Source organism: Mesoplodon bidens (assembly GCF_964165515.1).
Source record: "Mesoplodon bidens genome assembly, chromosome: 6".
In the NCBI taxonomy this organism is placed as follows: domain Eukaryota; kingdom Metazoa; phylum Chordata; class Mammalia; order Artiodactyla; family Ziphiidae; genus Mesoplodon; species Mesoplodon bidens.
The window spans coordinates 10467678-10482260 of record NC_138162.1 but is presented as its reverse complement, the minus strand read 5'-3'; the positions used below and the strand labels follow the sequence as shown (position 1 = coordinate 10482260).

The window sequence follows — 14583 nt, the reverse complement described above, 5'->3', positions numbered from 1 at the left end:
GTTGTAAGGAAGAAAATAAAAATCACTTAAAATTTTGCTAAATTTTTTAGAGATAAATCTTTTATGATATTGGTAAATTTCTTCCTTGTCTTTTTCTTGTGTATATATGTACTATACATAGACATTTTAACATATATAATAAAATAATTCTGTTTACATAGGCCCATATTATTTTCACTTGCCATATCATAAGTATCTTCTTCTGTGATTAAAAATTCTTTCTAAACCATTTAAGTGTCTGTAGTACAGTCCATATATAGACACAGCGTAATTTAATTAACTATTTCCTAGCAAATGGATATTAGGATATTTACAAGGAAATAATTCTGTAACAATCAAAAGTACTATTTTTCAAAGTGAATTTTAAGCATAATTCCTTCACAATTCTTTACCTGGTTATTACAATTACCAATAATGAGTGCATCAGCCAGAGACAACTGTCCCACAATCATGCCCTGTTCCAGCAATGGGGCTCCTGTTTCAGCAAGGCGATTAGACGTGATAACAATGGTATTATCATCATTTAATACCATCACAGGGTCTGCCTGGAGAAAAAGCAGTAAGTGGTTGATGGCCAAGACAAAACGTCAATATAAGAAGTTATTCCTTCTTTTTGACATATACACGTAATAAAAAGTATACCACATATGCATTTACATACGCAATTATGACAAACTTTCTTGTCAAGAACTGACCTCAATGAAAGCTGCTACTTCTTGAAGCACCAGGTTCCATTCCACTTGATCTTCAGTATTAAAGCGGTGAGTATAATCTTCAATTTCATCCGAGAGTTCCTGATTTTACAATATCATGAAAAGAAATGGTTATAGAAAAAAAAACATAAAAATAGATTGTATATTGTACCATACTCCTGACAGAAACTGATACAGTTAAGAAGTTTGATTATTATCAATATACGGTCCCAGTTATAATCAAAACAGAGTGAAAATTACATGGGCTTGCTTCAAAATCAAAAACTCCAAAATGATAACACATCAATAAGATCTTCATAGAAATCCACAGTGACCCATACCTACTCAGTGCTACATCAGCAATGACTTTATTAACAGGAAATTCTTAAAGGTAAACCCCCAAAATTTTAACATTAAAAAAAAATGAATATAAATTCTTTGTATTTATATCACACTATTTCTTTTGGAAATAATCTTATTAGTAACTGGGGATGGAGGAAGAAGGCTTGTCAAAACTAGCATGTTATACTGAATCACTTTGCTGTACACCTGAAAATAACACAATACTGTAAATTAACTATACTTCAATTAAAAAAAAGCAAAAACTAGCATATTATACTTGAGCACCAAAAAATCAAGAAGTATGCCATTGAAACCACTAACTGAATACAGAGTGTAACCGGAATGTAGCATGCAATAATTACAGATATTAAGTGAATCTAGAATGCAGGTAACTCTTAATTACCTGAGTTAATGAAGGACAGAGTGATGCAGACATACTAAAGGGAGGAAAAATCAAAACCCATTCACACCTTTGTAAAACATTTTTCTTGACCTAACTTTTCAATTATTTTCTTAAACCAAATATTTTAACTTTTGTTTGCATTTGCCAACCATTCATTGATGGGTGATGAAATGTAAAATAAGCTGAGGGGACAAAAGTAAGAAATTAAGACAATTATCTCTGGTGTGTTTGAAATATGAAGAGTTGGAAAAATTTTTTATCATGACCCTTGTCAGAAGTTACCATACTCTCAAAGTTGTAATGATTTAGATATATCAAAATTATTTTAACCTTAAATCTATTTTTTAAAAACAAAATTATCCATAGACAAGGAGAGATTAGGATTTTAATTATTTGAAAGGACATTTACCTTCACCAGATCCTTTACAACATCCATTTTGTTGAGAAGAAGACAAACTACTATAAATCTTGCATAGTATCGCAGCTTCTTAACTACCAACTCAGGTCTATGGTAGATAAATGGAAAATCATTCATGAGATTTAAAAAAATATGCTTTTTGATTTTTCTAACTTTCTGATAGCTTTTTAAACTCTTTTGATACTATTTTGCACAGTTATAAACATTGCTTCATATAACCTATAGTCTTTTAACACATTTCTTACTCAGTGGTTCATTACATTGTGCATTCATATATATTAAATTCATTCAACAAGTTATCTATTGAAACTTAGATGTATCAGGCACCATGCTAAGTACTAGATTAGAATGATTTAAAAAAAAAAACACTATAGACACAGTCCCTTCCCTCACAGATTTTACAGACAGAAAAGTATTTAAAATGTAGAGGAGACGGATAAATATTTAAAATAGTGGAAAAAATATTACAATGATGTAATATTACAAAATATTACAATGATTACAATTTGAGCTCACAGGACAGGATCTTGGGTGAGAGAAGGCGTCTTAGAGAGAGTAATGTTTAAGTTAAGACTATAAGGAAGACGTTTCAGATGAAACTAACACAACACTGTAAAACAACTATACCTCAATAAAAAAATTTAAAAAAAATTATAAGGGAGATAATGGCTTCCCTGGTGGTGCAGTGGTTAAGAATCCACCTGCCAATGCAGGGGACACAGGTTCGAGCCCTGGTCCAGGAAGATCCCACATGCCGCGGAGCAACTAAGCCTGTGCACCACAACTACTGAGCCTGTGCTCTAGAGCCCATGAGCCCCAACTACTGAGCCCGTGTGCCACAGCTACTGAAGCCCATGCGCCTAGAGCCTGTGCTCTGCAACAAGAGAAGCCACCGCAATGAGAAGCCCATGCACCACAATGAAGAGTAGCCCCTGCTCGCCACAACTAGAGAAAGCCTGTGCGCAGCAACGAAGACCCAATGCAGCCAAAAATCAATCAATCAATCAATCAATCAATCAATCAATTTTTTTAATTAAAAAAAGATGAGAAGACAACAGTCAGGAAAATATGAGACAAAAAGAGTTCTAGGAAGATCAGTCTTTGTTTTGAAATCTTATTTTTCTAACATTAATACAATCAAGCCAGTTTTCTTATGCTTACTATTTGTATGCCATATCTTTTTCTACCCCTCTACTTTCAAGTACCTGTGTCTTTTCATTGTAATGCATCTTTTGTAGACAGTATACAGTTAGGCCTTGCTTTTTTATCCACTTTGACAATCTCTGTCGTGTATACTCAGGAACTCAGACCATTTACATTTAGCCTTATTGTTGCCTTGGCTGAGTTTGCAACTCTCACCCTGCTATTTGTTTTCTACTTGCCCCTTCTGTGTTTGTGGTCCTCTACTGCTCCCTCCTTGCTTTCTTTTCAGCTAATCAAATACATTTTAGTATTCTATTTTATATCCTCTATCAGCTTCTTACTTATACTTCTTCATTACTGTTCTTTTCATGATTGCTAGGAATAGCAACACACGTCCTTAATTTATTAAAGGCTATTTACAATCTATATTACACCTCTTCACACCTGACCCTTAATACTTATCCCTCATCTGGAATTCCCTGGCGGTCCAGTGGTTAGGACTCCGAGCTCTCACTGTTGAGGGCCTGGGTTCGATCCCTGATCGGGGAACTAATATCCCTCAAGCCTCACAGTGTAGCCAAAAATACATATATATATTTATCCCTTATCAATTCAAACCGGACATTTCCAATTTCTACTTCCTGTTTTCCACATCCTGCATTGCAAATATAATAAATAACCTTACAACAATATATTTTTTGTATATGTTTCACATTTTCCATAATAAAAATTTTTTAAATTCCTCTTTGACCCATGAATTATTTAGAAATGTGTCTACTGATTAACATAATGATTTTTTTAAACTACGTCTTGTTCTTAATTTTTAATGAATTGCACCACCGTTAGACAATGTATACTTCAAAAATTATTGAAACATTTTTTTGTGGCAAATATAAGTCAACTTCACAAAAGTTTCATATAAGCTTGAAAATTACGTGCATTCGCTTATTGTTGTATGCACTTTCATGCACATTAGAACAAGTTTTCAATTATGTTACTCAAATCTTATAGTTGCTTATCTTCTTGACACATAAATTATTAAATGTTATATTAAAAATCTCCACGTACAATACATGGGACCATTTATCAATTTCTCCCTGAAAATATGCCACTTTTTGCTTTGTTTATTATTATGCTACATTACTGGGCATATACAAGTTTAGAATTTTTTTATTTTCCCAAGTTGTTCCTTTTATCATTACGAAGTAAAGCTCCATCCTTAATAATATTTTCTGCCTTAAATATAAATAATGTATACATAAATAGAGCAGCATTTCTTCCCCTTAGTATCTGTCTCATTTGTCTTTTCCTATGTACCTTATATCTTTGGAGGACCTCTTGTAGATAGTATATTACTGAATTTTTCTTAAAAAGGCATACTGATAATCTCTGACTTTTCCCTAGGAGGCTTAGATTACTTTCATTGACTATGATTACCAATGTACTTGGACTTGTTTCTACTTTATTATTTCGTGCTACAATTATACATTTTTTCATATATATTCCTTTCGTACTTTTTACTGTAATGATCGTAATTCACTTTCCTCCCCCTTCTACCTGTTTTGAATTTACACCTTCTCCTTATGTTCCTTAAAAATATTTTTCTTAATATTTTAATAAGCAAACACTACTTACTCTAAGCTTCCTCTGAACAATAAATGGATCTTATTAGTACGGTTGAATTCTTTATTTTCTCCCTTCTTTCATGTTGTTTTCCAGGATTTGGCCCCCTTTTATCTTAATAACCTCAATTAGCCATTATTACAATGATTACTGTCTTATAAAGTCCATGCTTTCTTAGGAAGCAAGGGGATAATTTTTTCTCATGAATCCTTGTATATCATCCCTTCCTTTTAGTTTCAATTTTCCTTTTCCTGAAGAAATCCTTAGAAGTTCCTTTATGTCACCAAAACCAACCATGCCCCTGCAAGGCTGTTATAGCACTGGTCAGAGGGTTAATGACCTGGGGATTTCCCTCACATTCTTGACAGCTAAGCTTTCCATTTAAAGGGACGGTTGATCCTTTTTTTAAAATAAATTTATTTATTTTTAAAATTTTATTTATTTTTATTTTTAATTTTATTTATTTATTGTTTCTGGCTGCGTTGGGTCTTCACTGCTGCGCACAGGCTTTTCTCTGGTTGCAGTGAGCGGGGGCTACTCTTTGTTGCGGTACGTGGCCTTCTCGTTGTGGTGGCTTCTCTTGTTGCGGAGCACGGGCTCTAGGTGCACGGGCTTCAGTAGTTGTGGCTCGTGGGCTCTAGAGCGCAGGCTCAGTAGTTGTGGCACACGGGCTTAGCTGCTCCGCAGCATGCAGGATCTTCCCGGACCAGGGATGGAAACTGTGTCCACTGCACCGGCAGGCAGATTCTCAACCACTGCACCATGAGGGAAGCCCCAAATTTATTTATTTTATTTATTTATTTTTGGCTGCATTGGGTCTACATTGCTGCACATGGGCTTTCTCTAGGTGCAGCGAGCAGGGGCCACTCTTTGTTGTGGTGCACAGGCTTCTCATTGCAGTGGCTACTCTTTGTTGCCGAGCACAGGCTCTAGGTGCACAGGCTTCAGTAGCTGTAGCACACAGGCTTAGTTGCCCTGTGGCATGTGGGATCTTCCCGGACCAGGGATTAAACCCATGTCCCCTGCACTGGCAGCCGGATTCTTAACCGCTGCACCACCAGGGAAGTCCCACAATGGTTGCTCTTTTTTAGCCAGTACTTCTAGGTGTTTTGAAGACACTATTTTAGATTATCTAGGCTGACACACTGTCAGAAGTGGAATTCAAAACGGAAGGAAAATTTGTAGGAGGTTGATGTCAATTCATACTTAAAATATTAATAAGACAATTCCGTTAATTTTTTGAGAAAAAACAGGTTCTATGAATCTATATGATAAATTATACAATCATGTAACACAGACTACATGAACATATACTGAACCAGGGATTGGCCAACTTTCTGTAAATGTCCAGAGAGTAAATATTTTAGGTATTGCAGGCCAAATATGGTGTCTATAGCATATTTAACTTTTCTTTTTTCACAACCCTTTAAAAACATAAAAAGGATTCTAAGCTACCAGACAGTACAAAACCAGGCCATAGTTTGCAGATCCCTGTATTAAATACACATACAGAAGTGAATAGAGGCATTCTATTTTGGAAACCACTGTGTTGAATTGCTATCCACTCATACACATGAGAGGCTATCCTATCAGGCCTGAAAACCTGAATGATGGCCCATAGCCTTCTGCCTGCTGCAGAAGAAGTCATCCTGTGAAGCTCACGACTGGGAGGCATCAAGGTCTTCAAGTTTAGACTCACATTTTCCACTATTAAAAACTTCAGGGCTTCCCTGGTGGCACAGTGGTTAAGAATTAGCCTGCGAGCTCTATTTACAATAGCCAGGACTTGGAAGCAACCTAAGTGTCCCTCGACAGATGAATGGATAAAGAAGATGTGGCACATATATACAATGGAATATGACTCAGCCATCAAAAGAAACGAAATTGACTTAGTTGTGCTGAGGTGGATGGACGTAGAGTCTGTCATACAGAGTGAAGTAAGTCAGAAAGAGAAAAACATATACCGTATGCTAACACATATATATGGAATCTAAAAAAAGAAAAGGTTCTGAAGAACTTAGGTGCAGGACAGGAATAAAGATGCAGATGTAGAGAATGGACTTGAGGACACGGGGAGGGGGAAGGGTAAGCTGTGACGAAGTGAGAGAGTGGTATGGACTTATAAATACTACCAAATGTAAAATAGATAGCTAGTGGGAAGCAGCCGTATAGCACAGGGAGATCAGCTCGGTGCTTTGTGACCACCTAGAGGGGTGGGATAGGGAGGGTGGGAGGGACACGCAACAGGGAGGAGATATGGGGATATATGTATATGTATAGCTGATTTACTTTGTTATAGAGCAGAAACTAACACACAAATAAACAAACAAAAAGAATCTGCCTGCCAATGCAGGGGACATGGGTTCGAGCCCTGGTCCGGGAAGATCCCACATGCCACGGAGCAACTAAGCCCGTGCACCACAACTACTGAGCCTGTAGTCTAGAACCCGCAAGCCACAACTACTGAAGCCCGCGTGCCTAGAGCCCATGCTCCGCAACAGGAGAAGCCACCACAATGAGAAGCCCGCGCACTGCAACAAACAGTAGTCCCGCTCACCGCAACTAGAGGAAGCCTGTGCACAGCAACGAAGACCCAATGCAGCCAAAAATAAAATAAATAAATAAAGAAAATAAAAAATAAAAACTTCAGTACTGTCACCACTAGAGATGACATGATTCTCTTTGGCAAAGTTCTTCTGGCACTCCAGAATTGCCGCCTCGTCCAACCTGTTAGGACCACTACTTGTAAGATGCCGACTCTTCACACAACTGCCTAAGAAACTGTTCTTCCGGGTGGATAACTGAAATATCTCCCCCCAGCCTCTGTGTGCTTGGAAACTTCACCTTCTCAGTATCTAACTCTGACCAGATTCAGCCTTAGTCATTTACAGCCATCGGGGTTTGCAGCTTCTAGGACAAGTGATTATGTGCTATTGTCTCCTCTGCTAAACAGGATGGGCCACGGAATTGAAACATGCTGAGAGTTGTGTATGTTTGGTGATAGGCAGTCACTTTGCTCATTGTTGGAACATACCATTCCTCCTGGCTTTGACACAATCCTTAGGTACTGAGACAATGCAGAGAGAACTTGGCCTTTGGAGGAGAGATTTTTGCTTTTTAAAGCTACTGTGAAATTGTGGAATACTTTCTTACTCAGTTTTAATCTACCAGCTGTTGATTTTAGCAGCTGCTGCCAACTGCTACCTTGTCTGGCCCCCTTGCCCTCGATGAACTGAGAAACAAACAACTTACCAACTGAACAAAATCCTTCCTAAGGTACAGGGAACAAGGTCAAGATTTCACAGACTGTACTGTCCTTTGATGCTATGTTAGTGGCCTAAGGGAAGAGGTTTTGTCATCCTGGTTCCAAATAATTCCACCTCTGTTCGTCTACCCTGCTCTAGGAGGCAGCACAGGAAAACAATTCATATGTGGTGTTTGCTATTAGGGTAGAAAATGATTTTAGTAAGTCAGACTGTTGGGTTTTAAGCCAAGGGACCTAAGGCGAATTTCCCTTTTGGCAAATTAGAAAATGCGGAAAAGTGAATTATATAAGGTATTTTACTATTGCTTAAAATAGTTCTTTGCTTATATGTATTTTTCATACTCATAAAGTGTTACATAGCCCTTTTGCATTTTTTTAGGGATATAATTTATCCCACCAAGAATTCAGACAAATTGTACAACATGAACGCAAAAAAAGGGGGAGTTGGAGGAAATACATCTATAGTGAAAGTATCTGAAGTAAACCATAAGAAAATCTGAAAGGATAGTAATTGATGGGACTTCCTGATAGAAGGAGGAAGTAAGGCCGAAAAGACTTGGGGGAAAAATGTAGACTTCAGCATCCACACACCTTACCTGTTTCAAGCAAACTCCTCTAGACAAGTTTGAACAAGATTTGCAAGGGAATGAAGGGGATTTACAAGAGTGGGGCTTTCCCCAAAATGTTGCTATTTAGCTGGAAAGCTTACGGTAGCCAACCACAAAGTGTTCTCTGGAAAAATAGGTAAAAACTATGTTTTCTTCTATTTCTAAGAGAATATAATCTTCCCACTTATATAACAACTGTGAGTTCTGTTGCTGAGAGTAGAAAGAACTTTCAGATATTCCAACAATTCCTGGAATGCTAGCAATAAAGATTCTCCAGCAGATCCCTGATTTCTTCAATAATTACTTTCTCATCTGGAATCTACCTGTACTCCAAGTATGTCTGGGACACCCATGAAAAGGTAATCATCTAAAAGGAAAAGAGAGGGATCTCCCTGGTGGTCCAGTGGTAAAGAAACCACCTTCCAATACAGGGGACATGGGTTCAATCCCTGGTCCGGGGAACTAAGATCCCACATGCCGTGGGGCAACTAAGCCCGTGCCACAACTACTGAGCTCATGCGTCTCAACAAGAGAGCCCGCATACTGGAAACTACAGAGCCCATGTGCTCTGGAGCCCACGCACCACAATTACAGAGCCCACACACCCTGGAACCCGCACGCCACAACTAGAGAGAAGCCCGCGTGCCACAAGAAGAGCCCGCGCACCACAGTGAAAGATCCTGCTTGCCTCAATGAAGATCCTGTGTGCTGAAACTAAGATCTGACACAGCCAAAAACATAAAGAAAATAAAGAAATAAAAATAAATAAATATTAAAAGGGAAAGAGTACACTTGCCCAACTTCTTTTCATTTTCCTTCTCTCACCCTAGCATTGACCCCACTGTGAGATACATAATAAGTGCTCAACAGATTACTATTGGGAATGAATAACTTCTACTTGATTTTTTTTTTCCCTAACAGTGGAGCTACACAACTGCAAAATGGTATTGGATTTATAAAAGAAAATTCAAACAGCATGACAGCCTTTTCTTTAGTCCTATATGACAGTTGTCAACAGGGTTTTGAATGTATACGAACTAAGATGACACAGGCTAAACAGAACAAAGGGATCAGCTAAGCCTCATTTTGGAGTTGTTTCTTTTCTATGAAACTTCGTGTGACCCCAATCTCTCATAAAGAAATAACCCACCCTTCTTTTGTGCTCTGACTCTACCCTGGTACTGTGACATCTGTTACAACATCTGTAATATTTATTGTTTTTAGGTAACACATCTCCGTATGCTTAAGAAGGTCTAGTATATAGCAGGCACTCAATAAAGCCCATTAAATGAATTAAAGTTATAAATAAATCTGTGATTTTCTGCATAATTTCCACAGACTAAAAATGCTGAGTGCTTTATCTTCTTCTTTCTGAAAATGGTAGGTGCATACCTGTCCTCTTTATTGACTTGAGAATAATATGATCTCTGCCTGATTGCAGAATAGAAGGAGAAAGCCTCATTCAGATAGCTGGTCTCAGATGTGCGCAGGCTATGAGAAGAAAAAGAAACTCTTTACATTTGACAGGATCTCAATCTCTTCACCATGATAAATACTTGTTCCATTATTCCTCTCTTCCTCTACTCCAGGGGATGGGAATGACTATCCTAAATTTGAATCAGCAAAGTAATAATCATATCATCCTTAAAATGTACAAAAAGAATAGTAACGATAATAAAAAAACACCTACCCGCTGCTCCCAAGCCTTTTTTGATGGCAACCCAGAGTACACATTATTCTCATTCTTCAAAGGGCCTCTCCAAAGAGCCTTCCACTCAGTTAAATCTTCCCACCTGGGACCAGGTCTTTCATGACCTTCCCCAAATTCATACAGTAATTTGTCCTTTGGCTCATTTCTTTAGTTCTTTCTCAGAGGACTCAGAAATGGACTAATCCATATTAATCTTCATAGGATGCTGGTGAGTTGGATTTTCTGTTTAACATTTCTAGTTTGTTTTTTTAATCGGAGTATAGTTGACATACAATAACATTTGTAGTGTTACAAGGGATTTCTTAAGAAAATATTCTACCAGGGAAGGTGATTTTAATGATGGGAATCTGGGTGGCATGCCAAAAGACAGGGAAAGGAAGGAATTTTCTGGCCTATTAAACTACAAATGGTCCAAGCCTTTTTATGAAACACCTGGTATCACTTAATGATAATGAGATATTTAGATCCTAAAAGGAGCTGTCTTCTTTCCTTGACTCATGGGTGGGACTATATAGATGATATTGCTCTAAGGATATAAACTAAAGTATCTTTATTGACTTCATGTAACCTTTTAGACATATATGAGGATGAGCTTTAAGGTATCCTCCTGAAAACCACTCCTTCAAACATACCAGTTATGATATGTCTCTGTACAGTATCAAGATTCAGGTGAAGCCATTAAGAACCATAAAATTCATTTAGTATTTATCTTTTATCTAAAACCAAGATCATACTCCTTTAAGTTTACAAATGAGTCTGACCAAACGAACTGTGTGGAAGGTGAGCCTCTGAAGCAAATAATGTCACTTTGATTATGGAAGGTCATTTAAAAATGCTGTCTTGATCAATATGATCTGAACTTTTAGGATTTCATTTGTAACTCATCAGTTTTCCCTCCTACCAGGTATGTATCGATGCATACTTCTGCATGCTGTGTTTAAATCAGGACAATGCTTTATGTTTTCCATTTGCAATTCACTTACTAATAATGGTAGTATAGCTGCCCAATCTTAGAAGCAATTTCCCCTATTTGCCACCGCTTCAAGCCATACCGATTATCCAAGACTTGTCTGTTTTACATAGGAAATAAGAAAATAGAAATGAGACTATAAATTTCAAAAATAACCAAATCTGTTAATTTAATAGGATAAAGTACCACCCAATTCATCATGAAATTTTGAATACATGAATTGAAATTCATGAATTTTTCATGAGATTTTAACATAATCATTCAATTAAATTCAAAAAGCATTTATAAAATGTCTATTTAAAGTAAGTTGAAATATAAAAACAAACTTCTTTGAGCTACATGCATGAAAATTAGAAGCAACACCCCCCACCCCTGCCAAATAGCTTTGCCCAAAAAACAACATCTATTTTTAGAATGAAACCATGAATCTGTCTATCCATGTTAGAGTTAATCTGCACCATTTCAGATAATACTGTCTTTAAAAATCAAATAGTATTTACATTTGAAAACCTTAAATAAATAGGGAAAAATCAGTTTGCTTTCATTTGGGTCACAAAGATGAAATATATTAAGATACACGAAGAGATAAAAAGCACTGCGGTGGTATATATTAGTCAAAACTGTTACTAATAAAAAATGGACCCTCACTCTCCTTTAACTGTAAAAATCCTTTACCGGTGCTGCTGCTGGAACTTCCAGAGTTTGGTGTAAACATCAAAAGTTCTTCCAAAATAAGACTGCCACTGCTTCTGCCCATATTGTGGCAAATCTCTGTAATGACAAGTAAACATATATTAATTTTAAAACTCGTATGCTACTTGGAAATTGAGTCTTAGGATGATACAAACTGGATGGATTTAAAGCACTTGCATTCAGGCTTTCCTTAAAAAAAAAAAAAGTTACACTTTTTAGAGCAGAAATAGTTCTATTACGGGGATCCAGTACACATTCTTTCCTGTTCTCTCCTACGTCTGACAGCTTATTTGTAGGCTCCTCTGTAGATGCCTCTCCCATGAGGTTTCTAGCACTACCTCCCTTCTTTCTGGGTGCTCTTATTCATACTCACTTATATACTGATAACTTCCACATGTTTGTCTTCAGCTAAGAACTTAGCACTTGGAAAAACATTGCTTTAGGGAATAAATCTAGAAGTGGATGTGCAGGTGGTATTGTTGTTCTCAACTATTCTACCCCCGCCCTATAAGTGAAACTATATATCCTTGTCCTTGGGCCTGGCCATTTGACTTGTTTTGGCCAATGAAATATAAGTTATCTACCACATGTCTGAGAAGAAGATTTAAGAGGTATTACATGGTTCAGCATTTTTACTTTTCCCTCCGACCTAAGAAGAAGATAGGGCTGCTCCTCAGCCTGGAACACAGAAGGCACATTTAATGGAGCCTCAGAACTGCAGACAACTTGTAGCTAACATGGGAGCCAGAAATAAATCTCTACTATAGTAAGGTACTAAAATTTTGGAGTTATTACAGCAGCCAGTACAGTTATTACAGGAAAAGCCAGTAGAGAAACCGGTACCAGGACTAGGTTATTGTCCTAAGAAATACATTATGTGACACTGGCATTGAGACTGAGTGTTAAGTAACTGTTACTGAAGGCTGTCATATAATACAGTGGCAAAACCGCATTTGCCTGCAATAACTTGGAAGGTAGATAATGTGACTAATGAACTTGTGGATTTATACAAATAAGCCAGGAAACAGTATGCTATTAGGCATATGTAACAAAATATGAGAAAGAGATGAACTCAAACAAGAACTAGCTGCGAGCAGGGCTGAAAAGGAAAAGAGGAAATCCACAAATTCCAGAACTTTCAAGATTGAAAAATACAACAATTTCTAACGCATAAATGTAAAAGACCCAATTGAGAAATGCTAGCTATAAGCAGCACCTAGACAGTCTCATCCCCAGGGCAAAACCTCTTCATTAAAGCCTGTGAAGAAATTTATGAAAGTGGCGCCAAGTACATTCTTTCAGGGGGACAAAATGGATCTGGGGAAAGAATCTAAGGATTTGCCTGTCTTGTAGAAGCCTGATAAGCTCAAGGTTACCTGTAAAAGAGTCTAGAAGAGAGGGGAGTGTCTCGAAATACTGTGGGCATGGCTGTTGGTACGTGGAAGCTAACCTGAATCAAACAGACAGAGTCAATGATATCTTGAGAGCGTTGTACTCTCAAAAGCCATTTGTGTTATAAAGGAATAATAAATATTCATTGATTACAGCATGGTACACTTCCTATCTCACTCATGCAACTGTGGACAGCTAGTAGTGGATGGCCTCCCTTGAATGTTTAGCCTGGCTGGCGGCTAAGGTGTTGGGTCACATGTTTCTCATCACCTAACAGGCTAGCTTGGGTCCATTTACATGAGGTGGTTGCAAGGATCCCCAATAGCAGCAAAAGGGAGGGCAGCTCAGATATGCACTTTTCTTTTCAAGTCTTTCTGTCATGTTTGCACTGTCTCATCAGGCAAAACAATGTCATGGCCAAGCCCAGCGTCAGTGTGAGAGGGGGATGACTCATGGGCATGGATATGGGGAAGGGAATGACTTCTACAAACAATCTGTCACAGAGACCTTATATTTTTCTTTCTTTTTCAATTTCTTTTAAAATAAACAAACTAATTAATTAATTATTTATTTTTTAAATTTATAGCTGTGTTGGGTCTTCATTGCTGCACACGGGCTTTCTCTAGTTGCAGTGAGCGGGGGCTACTCTTCGTCACGGTGCACAGGTTTCTCATTGCAGTGGCTTCTCTTTGTTGCGGAGCATGGGCCCTAGGTGCACGGGCTCAGTAGTTGTGGCTTACGAGCTTAGTTGCTCCGCGGCATGTGGGATCTTCCCAGACCAGGGCTCGAACCCATGTTGCCTGCAGTGGTAGGTGGATTCTGAACATCTGCGCCACCACGGAAGTCCCTCTTTTTCAGTTTTGAAAATATGTCTCTTAGAAAACAAAAATACTATACAGTGTATAAAGCAAGAAATAAAAAACACCTTACTGCTTTTCCTTTCTAGTTCCCAGAAATAACCACCACTGAAAATGCATTTTCTCTATATATTTAAATATACATCAGTTTATCTATTATTTTACATAAATGGGATCAAACTATATATATTCTGTAACATGCCTTTTTAGTTTAATAATATATCAGGTTTCTTTAATGCATATAGGATTACATCAATATTTACTGTGTAGTGTGTAGTATATAATGAACCAATTTACTTAACAAATCCCCTCCTGATGGACATTCATCTTGCTTCCAGTTTTTCCCTGTCATAAATGCTGCAATAAACATCTTCATACTAATAAACTTGAATAGTTATGTGATATGAGTAAAAGGCAAATTTCTGTAAGTGGAATTAATGAGTAAAAGAAGATTTGCATTTCTGTA

The 14583-nt window shown here is 37.5% G+C and overlaps 1 protein-coding gene across 7 annotated transcripts in view; it reads right to left on the bottom strand.

The window, feature by feature from the left end:
• The window catches only part of SCAI (suppressor of cancer cell invasion), a 115882-nt gene that overhangs the window by 31514 nt on the left and 69785 nt on the right, over nt 1-14583 (bottom strand). For all 7 annotated transcript variants that reach the window (XR_014016004.1, XM_081236139.1, XM_081236140.1 and 4 more), the window contains 6 exons: nt 11851-11946; nt 11189-11275; nt 9887-9985; nt 1847-1943; nt 696-794; nt 393-545 (listed from right to left, as the gene is read on the bottom strand). Coding sequence is in view for 6 of the 7 variants with exons in the window: in XM_081236139.1 (XP_081092265.1) it covers nt 393-545; nt 696-794; nt 1847-1943; nt 9887-9985; nt 11189-11275; nt 11851-11946 (631 nt within the window). In the remaining variant the exon portion in view is untranslated. The remainder of the gene's footprint in view (nt 1-392; nt 546-695; nt 795-1846; nt 1944-9886; nt 9986-11188; nt 11276-11850; nt 11947-14583) is intronic.